At 41.2% G+C, this 24,327-nt stretch overlaps 1 protein-coding gene across 3 annotated transcripts in view; it reads right to left on the bottom strand.

The window, feature by feature from the left end:
* SUSD4 (sushi domain containing 4) overlaps window positions 1–23,905 on the bottom strand; it is a 69,402-nt gene extending 45,497 nt beyond the window's left edge. Inside the window, exon 1 of one of the 3 annotated variants that reach the window (XM_085219173.1) lies at window positions 23,619–23,905. In XM_085219173.1, the coding sequence (XP_085075299.1) occupies window positions 23,619–23,841 (223 nt within the window). In that variant the 5' untranslated portion in view covers window positions 23,842–23,905. Of the gene's footprint in view, window positions 1–23,231 lie in introns of all 3 variants that reach the window. The other 2 variants (XM_085219171.1, XM_085219172.1) reach the window with 2 other exon arrangements.
* Window positions 23,906–24,327: the final 422 nt, after the last annotated feature.

The raw sequence follows: 24,327 nt of genomic DNA, 5'->3' as shown, positions 1-24,327 counted from the left end.
AGCTTGTGCCACTGCATCACCGCTCTGTCTGAGAAGAAATTTCTGCTAATATCCAACCTGAACCTCCTCTTGCACAACTTGCGGGCCATTACCTCTCATCCTATCATGGAACAGCAGACTGTAAGGACCCAAAGGAACACAGCATTTTAACTAAAACCTTCTGAGAATTTATTCATGGCCTACAAAAACTGGGTGGACAACACAAGTACAAATAGCACTTTTTAAGCACTGCTTAAAACCAGCCCCTGCTTTATCACATGGCAGAGGAGCCAGGCCTGCCTCTCACACCACTACAGGCTCCCTGAGAGCTCCTTTTAGCTGGTGCCCCCAAGGCCAAAATACTGGGGCTTCCCAAGCTCAGCTGCAATAACAGGCCATGCAAGCTCTTCACTCAGGAGATGAAATACATTAGGTTTAACTTTTTTCATCAGGACTATTTGACGGATGGATTCCTAACAAACAACAGAACTGAGCTGTTGCATTATTTTATATATGCTCTGAAAGCTCAGGGGAAAAAAAATACAACAGATGAAGCTAATGAGAGCAGAGAGATGCATTTTTGAATGCAACATCATTACTTCAAATCAAGTCTGCACATTACAGTAATATTTTCTTTAAAGGAAAGTTAAAGCTTACAGAAGTTTTTCACATCAGGTGAGATAACAGATCTTATTCTTTAAATACTCAAAAAGATAGGCTATTTTTTCAAACAGATCTCATATTCTGCTCCTATGTGAAAGTACTGCTCAATAGCAGTGATGAATGAAATATCTTAAAGTAAACCTTATATTCTGCTGAAAATCATTCAGCTATTGCTGCAAGAAATTACCTTTTTTTCCTTTTTCATATAAAAACTACATTGTTGCTCTTGCACAACAGATGTGTTGTTATTGCTTCTTCAGTTTTGGAATGCTAGTCTTATTTAAATTAATGTAACCACCAGAGGGAGCCTCTGATAACTTTATAATAAAGAGCTATTGAAAGTGACAGAGAAATTAATGAAAATAATTATAGCTGAGAAATTGAGTTCCAAGAAGCAGCAGTCTTGCCTCAAGACCAAATTCTATTTCAGTGAAAGGTTTTGTAAAAAGATGGAATTTATGCTATAACTTGCTTACTCAAAAATGGAAAGTATGCAAAGGAAGGACAAGAATAAGACTGTGATGAGAGCACCTTTGATTAACAGTTGCCTCATCTAAAAATGCAATAACCCTTCCATCTGGGTGAGTAGCTATAAGCAATTCAGATTACTCAAGCGAGCCAGCCTTTTAACACTGGATATTAATACAGAAATACACTGAGATAATAAAATGCTATCAAATTTTCAATATCTAGATACAAAGCTTTTAGAAGATTTTGCAAAAGAGAACATACAGCTTGTTTCCTATGCATGGAGTCTGTGTGTATACAGGTTTTTTATATGCATCATGGCTGCCTTGCCAAGCAGATGGATGAAAGCAGAGTTCTTCAAAAAACAGAGTGGGGCTTTCTCAGAACTGTCAACATCTTGCACAATCTCCCTCAAGCTCCCTAGACAGCTGACCTTCAAAACGTCATTAAAAATATGAAATATTAAAAGTACACTACTACGAAGTAGCATCTGTGTTTTATACCCTAGTCCTTCCACGGCTCTTCAGAAGAAATCTGCCTTAGAGCATATATTGCTCAGAGGATGAAAGAGGATATAGTATGTTTGTGTCTGGTAACTTCCACAGTACATTTATTGAAATATTCATCACTTGTTCTAGTCTCTGAACTACTTCTGAACTGCTTATGCCGTTTTTGAGAAGATGCTTGCCATATAAAGACTTTGCATGTCATTATTCTTAACTATCATCCTTCTAACCAAGAAATCTTGCCAGAGGGGCTTTACTTCACCACCACAAGAACTTAGGTCTTAGATTACTAAGGGTGGAACTAGGATGTTTTCCCTTCTCTTCCTACTAAAGGAGGGAAATGTTGTCAAGCAAATACCAGACTGTTTTGCTAGATGATGTGTGGTACTTACCATACTTTCTCAAGATGCCTCTCTTGTACGCTAGGGGACTTCAGTTCTTTCCCATATGCAAAGTAAATATCCTACTGGAACCCATAATGGTAACACTGATTATTTTTGTTATTGCTTTTCTTTCCCATTTCTGAAATAACTCTACATAGGCAACCTGGGTTAAAATAGGTGATTGCTCTGAGAAAGAACACAAGTGTCTACAATGGGCTTAGACATAAGCAGGCTGGAAGAATGGCCAGATGAGCAATTTGTAATTTTTTGTAACCTGAGGGTCCACGCAATCCAGTGTCCTTTGAACCTCTTCCAGCATGTCATTTACTTTAAGAAAGCAAACTGATGCTTTCCTTTGTGCAACTCTGCTCTGACCAACACTCCTCTGGGCAAAAAGGCAAGTATTAAGTATCTGCAAACCCTGACACACTGAACACTGGTATTTGATCAAATCTGTTCAGGCTTATCTGCCAATAAAGCACATCTCTAGTACTCAGGCCTCGCACCTGGGCAAATTATGTTGCTGCTCCAAAAACTGATAATACAGGAACACTTCAAATTACTTACTGTGAAAAGTAACTCAATTGGGCACAATTATATATTTTGTAAATTTTGTTCTAACATTTCCAGGAATCCTAAGCTATGAAGGCAGAAAGAAACCAAGCACGGAAAATTTCAGCCAAACAATTGTCATGTTGGAAACAAGGATTCCTAATAAAGCAAGCTTTAGCTACAGGTATCACCACCAACTCCACCTTCCCCAATGCATCACAACCCATCTCATCTACACAGCTGCTCATCACACCTAATATAATCACTGTTATATAACCAGCCACAGCACAGACCACTTGATATAAATGTTGATGTCATGGTGATTTTGAAAAACAGCATTTCTATTAACGTGCTACCTCCAGCTCTCCCAGCTGGCTGACTGCAGACTGTCTCCCAAGATGTTCCAGTTCCTCCCTGCGGAGGTTTTTCATGTATCTTAATAATAATTCATAACATTTCTATGGCACCTTTTACTTTGACTCCCACTGACATATTCAGCTGCAACTTTTAGAGCAGCACTAATATTGCTGAAGCTATGACTGCCTTCAGTATGCACTAAGGCAATATTTGCAGGGAAAAGAAATATATTTTGCTGCAGTAATTAAGATCTTTATTAAAAATGGACCATCTCACAGGCATGCAAGGCCTTCCTCACGAACTCTGCTTTATTGTCCTTACTACAATTATGAACTGGAAAATACTCATTTAATGGCATGCTGGCCAAATATTCAATTGACTGTGAATATGACCTAACAAGGTTTCTGAAGTTTAAAGTTTGGAAAGATTTTATATTTAGAACTGCAGTCAAAATCTAATCAAAGTAGAAACATATTTCCAAAAGTCCTTCTCTCCCTCTCAGCACTACTATCTTCACTGATCTCTTTTCTCTTTGATATATATAAAAATAAGTGCGTAACTATTTAAGTTTTATGCAGAAAATTAAAAGGCGAATAAATACATGTCAGAACAAAGTAGACACTGTAGATCAATCTAGTACAACAGCAATAAAGAAGAAAATGAGATAAAGTCACTTTGCAGACCATTTCCTAGCATTTATTTTTCCTACTTTCAGCAATCACATGCCTGACATACATTAGCCTACTCCTAGTCACATACATGAAAGGCCAAAATACAGTGAACAAACATCAGTGAGTGTGGTCTAAAAAGCATAAACCGGATTTTCCGTTTGGCATGGTCATAAAATGCTAAAAACTAAAATATCAGTATGCTCAGAGGAGGAGGACATACAGATTTCTTCCACAGCCCCAGAAGCACCTCTCCATCTCCACACACCTCACTTCTACTTCCAAGCATAGTTCAGCTTCTCATCCCTAACTGGCATCTCTGCTGGCTCTATGAAAGGTCATGAGGATGGAAAGCGTGATGCAGGCACCTGAGCAAATGAAAAATCCATTTCACATTTGCAAGGTCCTTTAATACCTTTTTAGAAGGCAGAAATCTTTTGTCATTGTTGAACTAAGGTCACTGAATCAGGAGTTTAAAATATAACTATTTATTTATCTCTTTGTCCAGACTCAAGGTCTCAAGGCCATCATGGCTTTTATGTAACCAATTATGACGTGTCTCCCACAGAGCAGTCATTTTATTCCTATACAACCAAAACGTGGTTGCTGCATGTTCAGAATCAGATGTAAGCAGAAATGTCTCAAAAATGTATATATGCCTATCAAATCAGCTATTTTGCATCTTAATTCTTAAAACCATCCACTTCATTTCCTAGTTGCCTGCACTTGAGAGACATTTGATCCTATCTGTGCACTGGAGATGTACGTCTAGGATTGACTATCAAATAGCTAACTGTAATAGCCAGCATATTCCAATAAAAGCCAGTTCATATGACCTTCTGCATCTTTGTTTTACCAAAGCCAGAAACACTTCTGCTAAGCCATCTGTTTCTATTATGAAAGCAACAACACAAGGACACTGAAGAACGTGAGCTGTGCCTTAACTGTTTGGTCCTACTTGCGCCAAGGCAGCATACAGTCACGTTGTGTTCCATAAAGAAAATAATGCAACAAACCATTCCTAATTTCAGCTGAGGTTAGTAGCCAGGCTGTGCTAAAAACACCTATGTCATTCATAATAGCAATAACACTGATGATAAGAGCAATAACAGACCACAGTATCAGGTTATACTAACATCTCTATAGCTTTTTACTTTTTAACAGTCACTCCCTTACTTACATTGTGCTATAGGCCTTTAACTCTGTACTGAAAATGTTTCACCTTGATCAAGCACTATATATTTGTTCTGGAATAAAGTTATAACACATATGAAAAAGGGGAGGAAATGTAGATTACATGCTGCCAAAATAAATATTTCCAAGGAGCTATTTTCAGGCTGGGATCATTCAGGCTCTCAAATACAAGCAAAAAAGTCCACGAGGACAATACATACAAATCCTGCTGTATACACCTGAAAATTTCAAATAGAAGGCCTTAGATCTTCAGCTGCTTCTTTATGTTAGGAACATACTGCAGCCTCACACTCAGTTGGCCTTGAGTCCATGTCCTTTGGATGTGAGCTGCACATCACAGTCACCAGGAGCCAGCAGTGTACCCTTGAGGCCAAGAAGCCAATGGAATCCTGGGGTGCATTGTAATGCAATGGACACAAACTGGAACATAGAAAGTACCATACGAACACAAGGAAAACTTCTTTACTCAGGGTGACAGCACTGGAACAGGCTGCCCAGAGACGCTGAGTCTCCTTCTCTAGAGATATCCAAAACCCACCTAGACACCTGACTGTGCAACCTGCTGTAGCTGGGGGTTGGATTCGATAATCTCCAGAGGTCTCTTCCAATCCCTACAGTTCTGTGATTCTGTGTTCCCACAACTGCATAAATTCTATATAATGGAGCAAGCCTCATGCACGTCTTTTGTCCTTGACCTGGCTGATAGACAAGTCAGATAAGGAAGCCTTTTATGTTGATTTGTGCTATATGACAGAATAACAGGACCATTCAGATTGGAAGAGACCTTCTGATCATCTTGTCCATTGCTCCAGCTAAAGCAGAGTAAGCTACAGAAGACTGCCAAAGACTATATGCAGTCATGTTTTGAATATCTCCACAAATGGACAGCTGCTTCCTCGCTAAGCAACATTTCTCAGTACTAGCAACCCTCACAGTCCTGCTCTGCAGAGCTGCTTTAGTCAGTCAACCCCAAGCTGACTAGCAGGATTTATACATATCTGAAAATGAACTCCTTTAAAATGTGTGCTTGCCTAACCTTGGACTTGGATGCAGATGCACAAATGGTACTTTAGAGCAGGACAGGTAGTGGAATTTTTTATGACTGACTATGAAGTATTGATTCCTCCCAGACATTTATACAGTATCAGAAGAGATAGCTGGTCCCTTTGGTAAAGATAGTTTCATAGAACTCAAGTCTCCCCCGTGCATGAGAAGAGAAACTCCCACTGAATGCCAGTAGGCTTTATTTCTCCTATGAAACAAAACTGATTCTCTACTTTGTACATCCATCACTCCAAAACACAGATGAAATTCTTACTGAGCACTCTTGATTTCCAGCTCCAACCAAGGCAGAAGTCAGTATTTTAAAAGGTAAATATTTAAAGAATTGGCTACTTTCAGGTTGCTTTAACCAAATGCAAGTGGTAGGCAATCCATTGCGGGCATGTCTTCCGGGTATTTTATTTGATATGGACATGGCTTCTGTAATCATAAATATTCTTCTGCTCTTATGTCACTTATAACTTTAACTTGTGGCAAAAGCATGTGCCATTCTCACGTTATGGCTTAACTACCATGCCACACTGCATAAAGACAAACAAAACTACAGTCTGTAAACAAAGAACACATCCCCAGTGCTCAAGCGTGCCACGTTTGTTTCAGGATCCAAAATCAAACTGATCCTCAAGATCTCTAAGTTCCACCCTCCCCCACAATTCTTCCCACACTACTGTAGCAGTTGCAATCTCTTGGTGATCCTTGGACTGAAGTTTTAAGACAAGACCTGCAACTACAACAGGTGTAGGTGGCACTCTTTCTCAGGGCCCTTACATGTAGGACATGATTGTGATCTCAAAACTTGCTGTTATCAAAACAAAATTCTCCTTCTTATTCTCAATGAGAATAAGTAGGAAACACACAAGAAAAAATATAACCATGTTGCACTCCTGTTTAACGAATTACAGAAGAAAGGATGGATTTATATTGTCAGGCAGATGGCTTTTTTGACTTTTTTTGCACAGACAGCTCTAATAGTGGACATGCTGTTTACAGATCAGAAAGATGCACATGGGCAACCAGGTAGAAAACATGAAATCTGATGTGCGTAGTTCACATCAGTTCTGCACTTCTCTCTCAATGCAAAATCTGACTGTGATTAGATCCTCCTCCAGAAGATTGAGAAGAGAGAAAGAGTTAGTCTTCAAGAATTGCTTGAATCTGAACTTTCGAGGATGTTTCTAAAGAACTATTTGCTTTATTTTAGATATCTGACTAACCATTATCTGATTAATATCTTGTCAACTCTGGAAGTTCTGCCTGACAAGGCAAAACTTTCGAGAGTCGAAAATATAACAGAAAGAAATTGAATGTCTGGTCAGTTGATTGTAAGACCAAACTGTTGTATAAAATATAGGATATTAAGGAAATTGTGGCAGAAGACCAGATTCATTGCTGTCTTCAGCCTACAACAGTTAAACACCCAAATGGAGAGATTATCATTTTCAACATACTATATGTGTATTGTAGCATTGCCTTTTTGAGACTGTAAGATCTTTTGCCTAAGGAGCCTTCCAGTCTGTCAATGCTAATAAATCAGCAAAAAATGATATATCCATCTCAAAACTGAATAAAAGTACAGTTTTGTTACAACTATTTCAGTTATTTGTTCCTTCACGTTTCAAATAAGAAATCACAGGCCTCCACACTTGAAAGAAACACATAGTGCAGGTGGGATGTGAGTGGGTCTCTCAATCACTGCGTCCCAGTGATCCTAGGTGCACAGAGACATCTTAGTGACGTCTGCTGAGAGGTGTTCATCCTTCATACTCACTTAGGAACAGTCACTTGCTGTGGTGGAGTGGATAGAAGATCCACGCTTAAACAAACACAACTTCTCGATTTAAGAAGTCACTGCATCCAGCAAATGCTTGAGTATATACTGGCATGAAGAGCTGAATAATAAGCAGGTAGAATACAATATTTCACTCCATTCCAGAAACTCTACAAGCTTAAATCTGTAGCGATGTTATTTAACCAACTACTAAATAACTGCAATTTGGCTGTTAAACTTGACATTTGGAGCACGATCCATTAATGGTCTAACAAGAGGTAAAGTCACTCATATTTATCTATTTAGAAACCTTTTTGCCTTAGTTCACTCATCTTGTAGCATATATGGCATTATCTATTGATGAACAACCTGTGTAACAAGCATAGTAGAACATTTACTGACAAACCGTCACATTTAGTAACTCCCTGGTTGTAGTTGACTCGTTATGCAAGCTGAACTTTATATTTAAATAGAGTGAGTGTGCACAGAATGTGTCTCGGTATTTGCTTTGTTTTTTTTTTTTTTTTTTTTTTTTTTGAAATATGTTGTTAAGGGAAAAGCATTCTGCCATACAAACCGAAGACACTAAACACAGTAAGCTACTGTCAGACTTAAAACATGAACTAATTTTTTATAACTGCTATGTTGCATAAATAGACATTTGGAGTCTGTTTAGAAGTTGATTATTTATGTAGCACTTTATAATACACTCTTCAGCAACAGTACTATTTTCATGCAAATTTGTACTGAATGTATTTTTAAAATACACGCCTTTTGTCTAATATTCTTATTTAGAGGCGAATGGTTCAGAAGTGCTACTCTGATCAACATCACTTTTATAAATATAATGGGCCCCATTCAGCTGTGTTACAAATACAGAGCTGCCAGAATGTTCCGTAATTAATATTTCCTGTCTTTGCAGAACACTGAGCAGATGATAACTTGTTAAAGATATTTCAGTACAGTGGCCAGAAGTCACTCCCCACTAATGGTGCCATAAGATTCACCTTTCTAAGATGGTGCAAAACCACAGATTTCATCTACGTTTACTACAAACTTGGGGAGATCACCTGTGAGAATGAAGTCCTTTGGTTAAACCTGTGGTCTCCAGCACTCCTTTTTATGTTAATAACATTGAGTAGGTGGACAGTTGGACTAGATGATCATAGAAGTATTTTCCAATCTTAATGATTCGATGATCACAGGATGTCACCTCATTTGTTAGGGCTCAGTCTTAGGCAAACCTTTTGTGTTGAATGGGAAAATTAATGCTTATAGGAGGAACTCTGGGACCTAAATCAAACCCACAACATCATTTTCGAAATAAACTGCAAACATGCTGTAGCTTCCAGAGAGACCAAGATTCTCCTATGCGCAGTTATAAATTACAGTATGAGGTACAGCAGAAAAAAAAATCTCATGTTAGGCATTAGTCTACTACAATTCCTAAAATTGGCATTGAGGGAAAGAAACCTCAACAATGTACTAGATATTATATTTTAAAATATTTTCAATGTCAATATTGTATAGCTGGAAGTATACAACCAAAAAAAAAAAAAAAACCTGAAAATTGAATTCTTCTGTTTTCTCAATTGTGACGTTTTTGCTTCTGATGCAGCCAAAAGTATAATGGTTTTTATATTCAGAAAGTACATAGGAGAGGCCACAGCAGCAGCCTTGTGTGACAACTGGCTGTCAATGTAAAACTGTCAGAGGCAGGAGAGCAGTACAGTCTCTTGGCCCATTCGGTCCTGGTTTTCTTTTTTCCCTTCCAAACTGACAATAATTATTGGTAATTGTCAGTGACTTGGGACTATGTGACAGATAGGTATTCCATGGGAGGACAGTAAAAGAAAGCATTCAGAGGAAAGCAACTGTAGGTTTGGAGCTAACAAGTGGTGACCTGCTGAAGGAATCAATGAACATACAAATCCCAGCGGCGCTCAGCCTGCTTTTTAATATACACCAATTCGATATTCATTTCTGATTTTATTACAAGTGAACTTTTCAAACCCCTGCTCCTATTTCTGGCTGCATAACTTTGCATTCTGTATTTATTACACATGTATAAAGAGCGAGGTAATCATGTATATTTTCTGCTCAAGCAACTGAGTAAGCAGTGGGCCTTCACATATGTGTAAATGCATATGAGTGAGCTCTCATCCATACTAACACTTTGGTTTGACAGTGGCTAGTTCTGTGGGCAAGCCATCAGAAGACAGGTTGAGGCACAGTAAGGAAACCTGTCCCATCTGCAAAATTGAACTGATCATGAGCTGTCAACAGAGACTGAGCTCACAAAGAGCTTGAATCTCACAATGCAATAGTGCCTAAAAGGCCATGCCGCTAAAGAAAATCCTATAAATAAAGCCATTTCTCATCACAGTATTACATCCTTTATTCAAATATCTAGCACAGAAAAAAGCAAGCAAAAAAATGCAGCTGTCCAAAATCTTTACCATCTGATCTGTAACTCAATGACCACTATTAAAACCCAGGACTCCTTCTGCAACCAGCCCTATGCATCAGTAATGCTATCTGCTTCTTCCTGACAGCTCAGGTTTTTGTGTCTGAATGGAGTATTGCAGTTGACACCATTTCTTTTCTCTGAAGAACAGAGAAAGCAGAAGTCCTCTGAATTTTGCTTCGCTGACTGCTCAGAGGATCTGAGAAAGCAGAGAGAGCAGGTGGGCAAGGCAGTGTGCACAAACATACCTCTGACCTCGTCAAGTCACCCAAGAAAGGATGTAGAAGGGACACTTCAACTGTTAGATTCCCTAAGGTATCCGATAATACATACATTTTTCTACCTCAGAAATTTTTATTTTTATATATTTAGCCAAAAATGAGAACATCTGTGGGGCTTTTGGCATTGACAGCAGTCTCTGTACACTGGTTGATGACCCTCCAGACAAGGGCTTGGATTACAGTGTGACTCTAGAGCTGCACTATTCAGCGACTAAAAAATGCTGCAGTTTGCATGGGGAGGGTACAAATGAGCTCTGTTCCATCGTGGCACTTTTATTTCCTGAGCCTGGATATCTCCTGACAAGAAAAAGGATTTGCATCCCAGCAGCATTCAACACCTACAGACCCTGACATATTTAGCAAGAGGTACAGTGATTCAGCACACAGAAGGATTAAAAATAGTGTCGTGGCTAAATTGCTTCCACAGTGCCTCTAAACACTGACAACTTCAAAGCAGCCACTTATGATACCTGAAAACTATCTGCAATTGCAATTGCATGTCCACAAGCAAAGGTCACAAGACATCCTCCAGACATGAATGCAACAAGCAAAAAGCCAACAATAATCAGACAAAAGAGCCTGATGGTAGTTACTGAGCAAAATCATGCTTCCTTTTTTATGCACTGCAGCTTTAAAGAGGAATGAGTAAAAAAAAGCAAGAAGATTGAAGCACAGTGTAAGCTTAGCAGCACCACTGTGCCTCAGGATACCATAGAATGGATACAGAAGAGCTCAGAGATACACAGAGACTGATTCTGATTTCACTATCTGCAATAAATGTGTTTGCTTTGTGATATAACATCCATAATCAATACTGAAGGAATGCCAGACAGTGCCACTCCTACTTGAGTGACTGATCAAGAAATAATTCATCTCCATGCAAAGCTTACCCTTGTGCATCTCCCAAGGTCAGTGCCACTCTGGGTTATCGGCTGCTCTAAGTGCTGGCTGACTTAAAACTGCCTAGAGCAAGCTTTAAACTTACATACCCCACATCTTTGACAAAATGTCTGTGTCTTGCTATATCTAAGTTTGCAGTCCCCTGATAATGCAAGGCACATTCTTCCCCTGTATTCCATATTCTCTGCCCTTTATCTGAGCTCTCTTTGGCTCATATGTAGCAGAGTGAAGCTTGATTATGGAGAACATACGAGTATCACTCAACTGACATTCATCATCATATGTCTTCCTTAAGAAATAATTCAAATTAGATTTAAACACTGTTAAGTTGGGGTTTTCTTATTATTTATTTTTATTTTTTCCCAAGAAAAGATTCCTGTATGTGCCATTTCCCACTGTGATTTAAAAGGAAAGTAAATCTTTTCTTCACTTTCATGTACGTGCATGCAGTAATCTCCTTATCAAATATGCTGTATAGCCACTATGAGCTACTATCTAAGACCTAAAACCCATGTAATCTGAATCAAGCTTTTTGCTTTGGTCATCCTATTAGCAAGTATCCAAAAGGCAGCAGCACCTCACCAGTCTGCCCTATCCCTCAGAGCAGCTCAGGATTTGAGTTCTCCTCCACATGCAATAAAATCAGTTACTTTTTCTATTTTGAGTGTTTCCAGCAACAGTTCAAGTCCCAAAGTGTCTAAGCAAGGACGCCTGCCACACAAGAACTCAAGGAATGAGGCTGCTAAGAAACCAAAGAGTTGTGTAGCATCTTGCACAAGTCTGACTGAAAAGAGAAACATGAAAGTTAAACTTCTCAGTAAGACCAGTTTGTTCAACAAAAGACACAACTGGTAAGGAAAGATGAACCTTTGCACCACTGCCTCCCCTTCAGAGCTAAAAATAATAGTGAGTCATGCCAGCAGCAGTGTTGCTGTTTAGCTTTACAAATTCGGGTCATTAGGCTTACATGTACAGAATGATTCTCTTCCTGCCACACATGAAATGATAGTAAGAACGTCACCACACAGTAAATGGGCTCCTTGGTTTCAAAACTCAATGCATACTTCAAAAATAAACAAAATTAATGCAGTCAAGTCCAATATGGGAGTCAAGACTGAAATTACTACTACTACTGGGAAGGAAAAGGAAGCAACACTTAAACCTCTGTACAGCACATCCCTTGAACCCTCTTTTCCTCATTTATACAGACAACCTGCTTTTTTTTTTTTTTTTTTTTTGTATTAGAGATCAAGTAAAATGATTACAGAGTGTTTGTGAAGAATTGTTTTGAAAGCCAGAAAGCCAGTTGTTCTAGACTGACAGACCAGATGATCTGTAGAAGGCTACAAGGGAGCCAAGTTATAAAAGAAACATATCAAACGTTTTTAAAGTGCCTTGTAATTTCCCAGAGAATCTCCAAAAAAGGCACCCATCCAACCATTCATTTTATTTTCAGGTAAGTACTTTTGAAAATGGGTCAGGAGAGGAAATAACTCTGGACTGACAAGGCTCTACGGGAAAAGGACAAGAATGAGTGATCTTCAGATGCTGAAAGGAGAAGCTGTACAGCCTATAAAAATAGTAGAGAAGGTACTACAGAATTTCTGAAGCCTCCTTCTTCAACTGAGCATAATGAAGAAGCCAAGGGCAGGAGTGCCTGAAGGAAGAGTTCTTGGCCCCAGAGCTGGGAGACATCTGGACAAATGGGAAGTGCTGGACTTCAAGGCATCCCTTCTACCAGTATATACAAAGAGCTGGTTGAAGTGGGAGTCAGCATCCTCCAACCAGCTTGAGGCCATTTCACAGTTAGGTCTACTCACAGAATATGGGATCAGACAAGACAGAGAAAAGATGGGCAGATTTCACCCACCTGCCCAGCAACAGAAAATTTTTCCAGATGGGAGCACGAACTCAGACTCATTGTGGTAATGTGGTACCAAGATAGACAGCCTCCCAAGGAGCACATCACACAGCAAAGCACCTGAACCTCCCGGCTAGGCTGGCAGAAATGCCCATCTACATCAGTCTCTGAGCCACATCTGAACTCTTATTGTAGAACAATTTCATAAGGTCAAACCTCTTCATCTCATACAATCTCCGGTCATCTCTACCTCTTCAACTGTCATGGTCAAGCATAAGAGATAAAGAGCCAAAGATCCCTTGTAGGCACTGGCATTGATGCTGGCTGATCAGAGCCTGAAGGACTGCTTCTGAGGGAAAAAGGAAATTCACAGAAAAAATGGAAACTTGATAAACAGGAAAACCCCCATATCATCTATTTCCACAGAAGTTCAGAGCAGGGAAAAAACAGAAAATGGTATTTCCAAGGTAGCAAATAGCAGCATCATGTTAATATCCTCAGTATGCTGCCATTCTTGTTGGCTCCTGAAACTCTGATGCAGCTCCTCGTGCTGCTTCAGTTCTGTAGATTTTATGATAACAGAATCACCTGACTGCAGAGACAAAAAAAAATCATCATACAGAGAAGATTTTCTTCTAACTATATCTGTTATACAGTATCACAGGATTTTTTTCTCTATTAAAACTACCAACGAATTAAACAGACTCAACCATGTCAAAAATTGACCTTAAGCATCAAGTGTCAAGGTAAATTCAAAGTTGCAACATTGTTTCCTTGGAAGAAATAATTAATCAGACATCAGATCTGACAAATAACAACCTTCTTTGAAAGTTTGCATTTTCAAATCAGTTTTAAACAGGCCAGGAAGGCCAATGGAATGAATCATTTACCTGAGATATTAATGCACTGGAGTGAAATCTTTTTAGCTGACATAATTCTGAGCTCCTTTAAATGAGCACTCCCTTATATTTTTATAATCTAATAATGATGATTCTGACACTCTAAAAAAAAAAAAAAACAACCATTTTACATATAATTTTTCATTCTGTTTTAACCAGTAAGATTCCATCCAAGTGATAAACTTGCCCTGTGTTCATACTAGCTTTATGAACCACACAGACCTACTTGTTCTAAGGACAAGGTTTTGAAGAAGCTGGAGGTTGAAGAGGTCTTCTTGGTTGGAAAAACCAAGAAAACTTTCATACAAGCAGAACCAGAGGTGAAAAATTTGCCTTTTAGTAGCATCCAGGAAAGGCACCTCCCAAAAGGACAAGGCCACTGCAAAAAGATATTTTTCAGCCTGGTTTTGACAAAATCCCTCTCCCCACGATGAATGTAGTTTATCTGATGGATTTATTTTTAAAACGGTATATATTTGAGGAATGAAGTTGTACTCTTTACTGTTACTGTATATATATGAAATAAAAAATGAAATAGAATCTAAATACGCACAACAGTATTCTGTTTTTCATCCCTCACATGAATCCAGTATTCTCCTAAAGGGAAGCATTAAAGGCAACAGTCATCCATTTTGCAGTGTGAAAAGAAACCTTGCTGTAAGAAGCAACATAAGAATCTCAAAATAACTGTCCATGAGAGTAGTATATATTTTTACAGTTTCTCTGCTGGGTTTGGGGGTTTTTCGTTTGTTTGTTTGTTTGAGATTCTTATTAATCTCCAGCAGATATGTAGGCATCTAGCTATGTGGGCACACTCTAATGCATTAACACATGATTGTATGTGAAGACAGTTACGTGCCCCTCTTTACTAACAAGGTTGTCCCATGAGTCTGCATGCCCCTTCCTGCCTTTATTTCCACTCACTTTTTACAGCCAATGTGCAGAGTGAAGCATCCCAGGATGACCCCATTTCAAGAAGTTCATCGGTGTAACGGAGCTGGGCTTCATCTGCTCACATACGCTTATCTTGGTTGGTGAACACTTGTACTGGGATTTTCACTTCAGGCTAAGGTATCCAAGCATCTGCAGATCACCTTGGTCTCGACAAAATAGGTACTAGAGAGCATCCCTCTTGTGCTGGTCTCTAAGACAAACATGCGGGATGAGGGCATCCGTAGCAGACAAACAACAGGCTACGAGCAAGGGATACCTCTGCTGTATCTGAAAGATGGACTCTGCCATTTGAGCAATCATTCTTCAAAAAGGGAAGAGAATAAGGCCTGAAAAATCCTCCCCACTCTTTGGAATGTGAACCATACAAGGTGAGGAAGAGTTTTAAAGTGTAGGTATTACGCTGGGACAGGTATCTGAATACTGTCAGAAGGCCACACTACAGTGGAATATTCTCATTTTTACCACTACTCATAACAGCATCATTTTATCTTAATTCTTTCAAGATTGTTGCTAAGCTAGTAATTGCAATCAAGCTATTTTACAAGTCCAATTTACAGGAGACCAAATTATTTATTATTTATTTTCAGTTCTAAGTGGATCATTTGTGTTTTCTCCGAGTAAAATGATGTGGAGAAAATATCTCTAAAAATGTCAACTGTTTGTCTAAGTAGAGCGATACAGAAAAATGACTGCCTCACAAGCACCCGTGATTTTCAGAATACAAATCATTACTACACAAACACAGTAATAGCACGTAGGCTTATACATGGCATTAGAAACAGATGAAAGACATACTCCTCGCTGTGAAGTTCTTACAGCTAAAAGATCCAATTTCCTCAAGCGAGAAGTCTTCTCAGTTTCAATCCCCACACCATCGCAGTCCTTTCTTATTAATTCAGATCTGCATGTGGTTTTAAATGGCTCAGATTTATCTTTCAGCCTAAGAAAGACATGATTTCCCACACATTGTCTAATATTCTCAATCCACCCCTGCCTGTGCCTCCCAGAGTGCTGAAGGACACAGTCTTCCTGGATAGCCACCATCAGTGCTCTTTTTACTGAGTGTAGGAACTTGGGCACAGAAGCAGATCAGCTGTAAGTAGCTGGTCCTTAAACCTCTCATTAAAATTGTTTTTTTGCAAATACAGATGGAAGTCTTAAACAACTGACTTCTTTTGTATGGATCTCATTGACTACCGTGGGCCATTCAGTACATAAAATTTCACTCAAGTCTACAGAAGTAAAATACAAATTCATTCGGGTGCAATTTAGTGTGGGATTAACCATACTGTTTGCACTGTGATCAAATACAAATGATTGGTCTCATATCCCAAAAGATAACAGACTACATAAATAGGCATTTTTTATAGGAGGTCCCCAGACTTATTCCTCATTCTTTCCAATCATGGCTTTGGAAAATCCTTGTCACTCCTTCCAAACTAGCAAGGCTGCTAGTTTGAGGGCTGCTGATGAGATATCTGACCTAGTGTTAAATACAAGCTTTGCTGACACCTTAACTAAACCAGAAAAATGTAAGTTAAACCATGAAGAACCATGCCAACTCCTTCTCCACCAACAGCAATATATGAATGTAGGGTACAAAGTAAGCCTTAGCTCTTGGACTGTTAACTAATAGCTAGTTTTTCAGAGACATTTTGCTGGGTAGGGGCAGTCAGGATTCTTCCAGTCCTGACCAAGGGAAGCAGCAGCACTCAGGACAGCCAGAGACACAGCACTGGCACGCCAGCAGAGGGTATCAGAAAAAAAGAGGTATCAGAAAAACCCTCTTAGTGGTTGAGAAAGTAAAACACTCAGAGAGATCATCAGGGAAACTGTAGAGTTTCCAACAAAAAAATCTTGAGTTACTTCACTGACATACATCCAAGGATCCTGCCCAGGGGCTGAAGGATGAGCCACAAGTGCTTCTGAGGTCTCTTCCAGTCCCATCTCTATAACTCTGTTGTCAAACTTATTATCCTACCTATCTCCAGAAACACAGAAATGACTTTTTAGAGCCTTTTTTTTTTTTTTTTTTCTTTTACTGTGTGCATTCACAAGTGCTAAAGACAGAAGTGAGAACAGAACACCTACATTACAGGCTTCTTCTTCTGTGCATCTTCTCCTCTCTCACAGCATGTACTGGGACTTTTCTCTTGAACCTGTGTAGTGCTCTTCAGTCTTTCGACAGATCAACAACTACATGTGCTGGCATTCTGCACTACTAAAAAAGATCTGAAGGCTTTTGCTTCCAATCTCTTCTTTTTAGTTTGTTCTCCAGGACTGAGAGTCCAGCAAAACAGCAATTCTCTTGATTCATGGTTGCATTGTGTTCTGCTTTTTTTTCCTTTGGTGGTGCACAAAGGTGTATTTTTAGGACACTATCTCATGATCCCCTTGATAACCCAACTTCTAAATAATTCTAATCCTTAGCAACCTAACCTATTTTCTTCTTCAGCCCATTGTAAGCTTTGTCTCCTCTTTTCACTTTCCAAGCAAATCCAACCTTTTTAAAGATTTTGTACATTTTTACTGAGCACAGAATTGAACTTTACTTAGAAGTTCTTTGCACCCTTTCCTGGGCATGCTTCTCATCTCCACATTTCATACAACTTCACCACCTGCAGTCAGAGATTTCTCGCTGCAATCAGCAGGAAATCAGTCACTGTATCTATTTTATCCATCTATGTACTCTCCATTATAACTTATGTTTTCATGAGTAAACAGGGCTTTGTGGTCATGCAGCGCTCATGTCTAACAGCAGAAGCACGGTAGAACTATTTTAAAGGCGCATGTAATGCTTTTCTAATGTTCTTCCGTGTAAACTATCATCACGAACCATATGATCCAGAAAGGCAGAAATATCATTCCCAATAATGTGTGTTTTTCACTTTGAGAAACTGCATGATACAGTTTTTTAATGCTCGACCCTAACTTACAGTTTTTTATTATTTTTTTGTTATTATTCAGGAGGAGATGCCTTCAGGGTCTGGAAAAAATGCCTTGTACTATCTTAGATGTAAAGGAATAAGGCAAATAAACTACACTGGAAAAACTGCCTCTGTGATTTGCTTAAGTAGTAGTTTACAAGAATAGGAAATCCGTTGCTCATTTCAGTTAGAGGAGAGTCACAATCAAAAATTCCTACTCTAACAGCTGTGCCATACAAATGGGGATTAAGAATTTCCCCAAGTTCTATTTATAAAAGAAAGTGCTAGGCTAAAATCCAGAGGATCTCTTCTCAGTCTATAGAAGGATTTGTTTCTTATGTGAAATCTTTCCAATGAGCAGAAGATCAGCCCAGTATGAGCACCACACAGTTCGGAAATTGATATGAGCAGCTAAAAGGCCGTGTGAGTCAAGGGCGACCCATCGGGGGCATGAAGGCATGTGCTGTGCCAGCAGGTGCTCAGTATGTGCAGATGGCATCAAACTCTTCCACTGGCCTCAATATACTGAGAAAAAAACACCTCAATTTGGGCAAATCCTACATACAACCCAGATGCTGGCAGTGTAAGACAGTCAGAAGGTAAAAACGTGTATGTTGACAATTGCTATAATGGACAGCTCCACTATGAAAACTAGTAGATGTACGGCTTGAAATTTGCTTCATTATGCTCTGCTTGTGCCAAGTCAAAGAAAGGGGCTGAGAGGAAGATGTAAAACCACGCGAAGAGGCTTGTTTTGCAGCTAATTTGGTGAATTTGGTATGATACATACACCTTCAGCCCCCTTAATAGATAAGCAAAGCTAATTTTTACACTTGCTGAATCCAATTGTACACACTACACCACTTAATCCCTCAAGCTCATTTTCTGACCAATTTATGTTAACCACTTGATGCAGCTCAGTTTTTCTTTCATATTAGCACTCATATGTAGCAAATGTGAACTTGGGCAATGATTGATTGTCCTTTTCATGTCTAAAACCTCATAGAAATGCACAGCACAAGTGTAATGCTTTCTACTTTTTAAGTAATGTGCATTTCCTTGAAAAAGAATTAATTTCAACCAGAAGTAGGTAATCAGAAAAAAATTGGTGCATATGACCCATGTTATAAAAAAAAATCCAAAGAAAGCCCTATATAACAACAACAAAGAAAGATAACTTCTTCCTAATCTTCATATATTTGTAAGACTGTTTAATTAATAATCAATACTACAAAAAAAAAAGTAAAAAGTGTTAAAGAACCATTCACTGTGACAAACTTATACTTTGTCAAAATTCATAGTTCTCACTCCTGTCACAGGTTCTTTAACCATCACATAATACGTCTGTGAAATAAATCACTTATCTACTTTATAGATGAGAAAAATCAAACAAAGATAAATAAGTAATTTTTCTAAAGCTATAATCATCCATAATACAGAGATCATGATACAGACTCTTGTGATTCTGGAAACAAGAAAGCAGATGGAGAAGCCTCCATATCCCTTGGTAAATCAGGGCCATACCTCCATACTGCAGGGTGCTAACACCCACATCTTGCAAGGCTGCAGGTGGGAAGATGTACCACTACAACAGATGATGATCTCTCATCCTCGGGTATTGCTGACCTTGCCTCTTAGATACAAAATGGACACAAAATGGAACTGAAATGTCAACTTCAGCCTCAAAGAAAAGCAGGGGAGCTGCATGGGGCAGAGATAGGTCCAGAACTGAAAATGACAAGGACGTGAAAAATCTGTTCCTTGAAAAATATCCAGATCCTCCAGTGAGATGGAGGTTAAGACCAATGCTGCAACCTATCTGATGATTTTGCAAAACGTGCAGACAATTCTAGGCTAAAATAACTGTTTTGCTTGACAAGTGATGCAGACACTGAAAGGGAGTGAGCAAAATACATTAACTACAGACTTAGAGAGTTTATCAGGAAGCATTCTGGCTTTTCAGAAAACAGTTTTTATAAATAATGCCAAAAGTTTATGTAAAGCAGATACAGGGAATCATTGGCTGCTTTCTCTTGCTGAAAGCAACTGCACATAGGCAAAAAGTAAGTTCTAGTGTGGCTCTGCATCACTACCACACAGAAAATTTCTCTTATTCCAAGGAAATAAGTATACCACTCTTAGAAAGCCAACAGATCTGGTTTCAGTAGCCACAACATCCAAAGGCAAGCAGAACCAAGATTCCAATGCAACACATGAAAACCACAAAGCTATAAAAACTCTGCTTTAGTCTGGAGAAAAAAAAAACTACTTTGTACTGTATAATTGGTATTCAATGTAATGTTTAAAGGCTACGCAACACATTGGCTTTGTTTGCCACCCTGCACGATGCCATGTGCCTCCTATCTTAAAAGCATCCAGTGATGTGAAGGGATGCTGCCTGCAGAGCACACGCCCAGGGGAACTCAACAACTGGATTACAACACCAAAAAAGCAGCACATCACCTAACCCCAACACGCAGCCGTGGGCAGGGCTGCCCCTCTCACTACCATGCCTTGAGATGAGGCCTGGTGACAGTCCAAGGCCTGCTCCATGCCTACAGAGATGCAGCTCCTTGGGTGATGCAGCCCTGATCCTCCCCGTGGGCCCTGCAGGAGATCAGTGCTGCAGGACAACACCAATTTAGGAAAATAAAGCCTACCATTACTAGCCCTCCCAACCTGTTCCCACTTTCTTCTTTTCTTTCTTTTTTCCTTCGCTACAGAATTACAGCAAAAAAGCAAGATAAACAAAGATGATGAGATGAAAGCCACAAGCTAGAGTATGAGAGATTTACTTTATCCTCAGTGTCAGCAAACTTAAATACACCTGGGAGGAATCAGGCATATTGACATCTGAAAGGTTTGTTCATCTGAGTTCACTTCTATAGCAAATTTTCTGCTAGATCCTTTTGGAGAAAGTCAGAATGTAATAAACAGAGTTATTCTCTGTAGGGTTATTGACAAGAAAAAGAAGAGTCATAAGTAGTATTGATTTGGGGTGAAATGGTAGAACGCGACAATCAATAGGACTTAGTCAGACAGAAAATAGACGGAGTCATGCAAGTCATGACAGGGTTGTTACAGGAGCCAAATTCTCCAATCAGATAAAGACAGGAGGAAGCTGTAACTGGGATTCAAACATAAGCAGTGGATGGATTTATAGAAAAAAGCTACACCATTCATTTTTGTTATTAATATGCAAGATGCTTTTTATTTTAGCATATTGCCAGCACTGTTTTTCTAAAGCTTTTGAAATAAATTCTTTCCACCTCCATAGTATTTTCATTAAATGTCATCGTAGCTCTTTTCAAATCTCTGCAAGAAGTATGATTATCCTTATTTAACAGATAATGAGAAGATATAAAGAGACTGGGGCCACATTTTCCAAAGCAGTCAGTAGTGCTGTGTGCCTTCTATCTGCATACACAAGCCCATAGAACACAAGTCCTGAAAAAACAACAGATGCAAAGGTCCAAGGAAGCCACAGCTTTGGTTGGTGACAGCGAGTGCTTGGAAGTTCTCAAACTCTGGGTCACAGGCTGAGGAGCCAGAGCTGAGCCTTCACAGGGAGCCATGCGAGCAAAGCGAGCTCGCTCACAGGTACAACAGGGCATAAAATAGGAAGAATCCTAATGTGCAGCTCTCTGTTCTAATTACAGAAGTCATTATTTTACCACTCAGATGATTCAGGGTGAAAAAACACCCTGAACGACCATATATTCTATCACATGAAAGATCTGTGCACTTAAAAGTATTTATATAGCGCATAACTTCCCAGTACAACCCCACAGAAAATAACAGCAGTAATAACTTAGAGCAATGAATCTTTCCAAGTGGTTATTTTAGCCATGCACAAGCATTCAGTGTATAACCTTTCCCTAGACTCTGGGCAAGATTTTAGTCTTGAAAGATCCTAAAATGCCTTGCAAATGCAATTTGATACAGAATCAGCCACATTGCCAAGGTGAACGGCAGCAGTGTTAATAACAAGCAACATCATGAAAGAATTTATAGCAGGCTATGATGAAAACTACTACATCCAAGGGAGACATAAACTGCATCTTGAGGAACCTCTTGCGCTGCTCAGCCAACTAAATGCTGACAAGCAAACTGCAGTATGCACACGGCTCTGGGGAGAAGGGGGTCCTTGGGTCACCCTGTTTTATGAATGGAGACATAAAAAGGAAGTCAGGGAACGACAGGAGCTCACCCAACTGCAACTGGGAGAGATGCACAAGAATGGCATCACCACACTGGAAGGTGAGCTGGCCAGGAAACCACAGGAAACACAAGAGCAGAAAATGCCACTGATTTCTAAAGAGGGGTTCTCAGAGCCTGCAACAGTTTAAAGGCTTGTTTAGCTGGAATCACATTTGCAGTCATGAGATTTCTATTGGAAAATGGCATTACAGTCCTGAGAGAAAATTACGACCAAATCACATCAGGAGGAGGATGGACAGGGCGACCTCTCCAGGTCCTCATCAGACATATTTTAGCAGTTCTATGGTCAGTGGCAGAAAACGCTTCAGGATCGGAGCTGCTGGGGCTTAGGTATTTCAAACATTTTGGCACAACTCTCTGGCACGAGAAGAAGCCTGTGCAATTTTTGTACCAAACTCTGCCTGCCATTTGTGATGCGATTCAGTCACGAGCTGCCTTGTTCCCCCAGTACAAAAATATATCACCATGCCGGAGTGGAAATGGGAAGCTGCTCTCGTTATCGCAGTTAAGTTCGTTCTGCAGCGAAGCAGTTTACTTTAAGACTTTTCCCGCAATCCAAGTCTAATAACGGAATCGTTTTCAAGCAATTTTGTAATTAAATGTACCTGCTCAAAATATCACAGGGGCTCAATAGTTTGAAACGATAGCGTAAAAATGTAATTAAAATGAAAAAGGCCAACTACGACTCGGTCCTTCCTCCAGGAGGAGAGCGCTGAAGGACGTTCCAAGCGTTCCTTTTTAGACCCAAATCACCTTCTCCCACCCCGCGTTTCCGCTCGGGGACCGGCACCGAGAGTGATCAGAGGGATGTCCGACCGGCACCAGGCTGGGGGAAGGCTGTTTAAAATAATCATGCTAAATAATAACAGAATCGCGCCGTACCCACGCGCAGCTCCGCTCCCCAGCAGGGACCCGGCTGAGGCTGCCTTCTCCCGGGGGGCGCACGCGGGGCGACCCTGAGGGGGGATTCCCCCTCCGCTCCCCTCGGGGCCGCACGGGGAGGAAGTTTCCCCGCTCCTCGCTCCCGCCCCCCCTCCCCGGTGCTCGGGGAGCCTTCGCGAGGAAGGGGGTCGGCTCAGCCCGGCTGCCGGGCAGAGCGGGGGCCGCCGCCGCTCACTCACCGCCCGCCGCCGGCCCCGGGCCGAGGCTCAGCGCCAGCCGCAGCCAGAGCGCGGCGGCCAGCGCCCGCCGCCTCGCCGCCGGGAGGGCACCGCCGCCGCTCGCCTGCTTGCCATGACACATCTTCTGCCCGCCGCGGGCATCCGGGGCGCCGCCGCCGCCGCCGCCGCCGCCTGCAACGAGAGAGCCGCGCCGCGCCGCCGCCTCGCCGCTGCCCGGGGCTGCGCGCCGGCTCCGCGGGGCGCCCCCGCCGCCGCCTCCGCTCCCCGCGGCGCCGTCAGCGGCCCCGCGCCGCCCCCCGGGGCCCCTCCGCCGTTGCGGCTCGGCGGCACGCAGGCGGGCGGCCCCGCGGACGCGCGCAGGCACACGCGCGCGCGGCTCTGCCCTACCTGCGCGGGAGGCGGCGGGCAGCCGCAACGCGCACCTGCCCGGCCCCAGGGAGCCCGGCGCTGCGGGACCGGGCGGCACCGCCGCCGTGCGCACGCATGGCTGCCGCGGGGCTCCGACCCCGAGGGGGTCGCGGAGCGGGCGGCAGTTAGAAAGCGACGCCCGGGCGGATCGAGTCGGTCTGAAATTCACCGCCGCGCAGCAGTGAGTCAAACGCTGTCTCATGGCTACGGCGGCGGTGGCTGTTTCCTGCTGCCACCTACAGCGTGCCGAGCTCGGGGCATTTCCCCGCTCCCCGCCGGCAGTAACCACGGTGCCTTCTAGGCAGGGAAGGACGGGACAGCGACCGACCGACCCACTTGGGATCCCAATGGAATTCTACCCCGATGGCATGGAAATCAACTTAAAGGTCACAACGAGAACGAGAGAAAACACGTTAGTGACAAAACGTCCCAAAGCAAGGCCGTATCCAAAGACGTGAGGGCTCCTACCAACAGCCTTGCTGTGGAAATAGCATACCTTGTTGCTTTGGGGAGAATATTCTGTGCTGTTAGAAGTATGCATAGGGCCGGAGTCTCATTCGAGTTTCAGCTATCTTATGCTGGCTTCTCCAAGCTCAAACTTAAAGCAGTTCGAGAGGGATTTGAGCTCAAGTCAGTGTATTATGCATCAGTTAAAGAACAATGTAAGAAATGTAGTTCTTTGGACTCT

The sequence above is a fragment of the Meleagris gallopavo genome, chromosome 2 (genome assembly GCF_905368555.1).
Source record: "Meleagris gallopavo chromosome 2, MGAL_WU_HG_1.1, whole genome shotgun sequence".
NCBI lineage: Eukaryota > Metazoa > Chordata > Aves > Galliformes > Phasianidae > Meleagris > Meleagris gallopavo.
The sequence above is the reverse complement of the archived record's forward strand: the minus strand, read 5'-3'. Positions and strand labels throughout refer to the sequence as shown.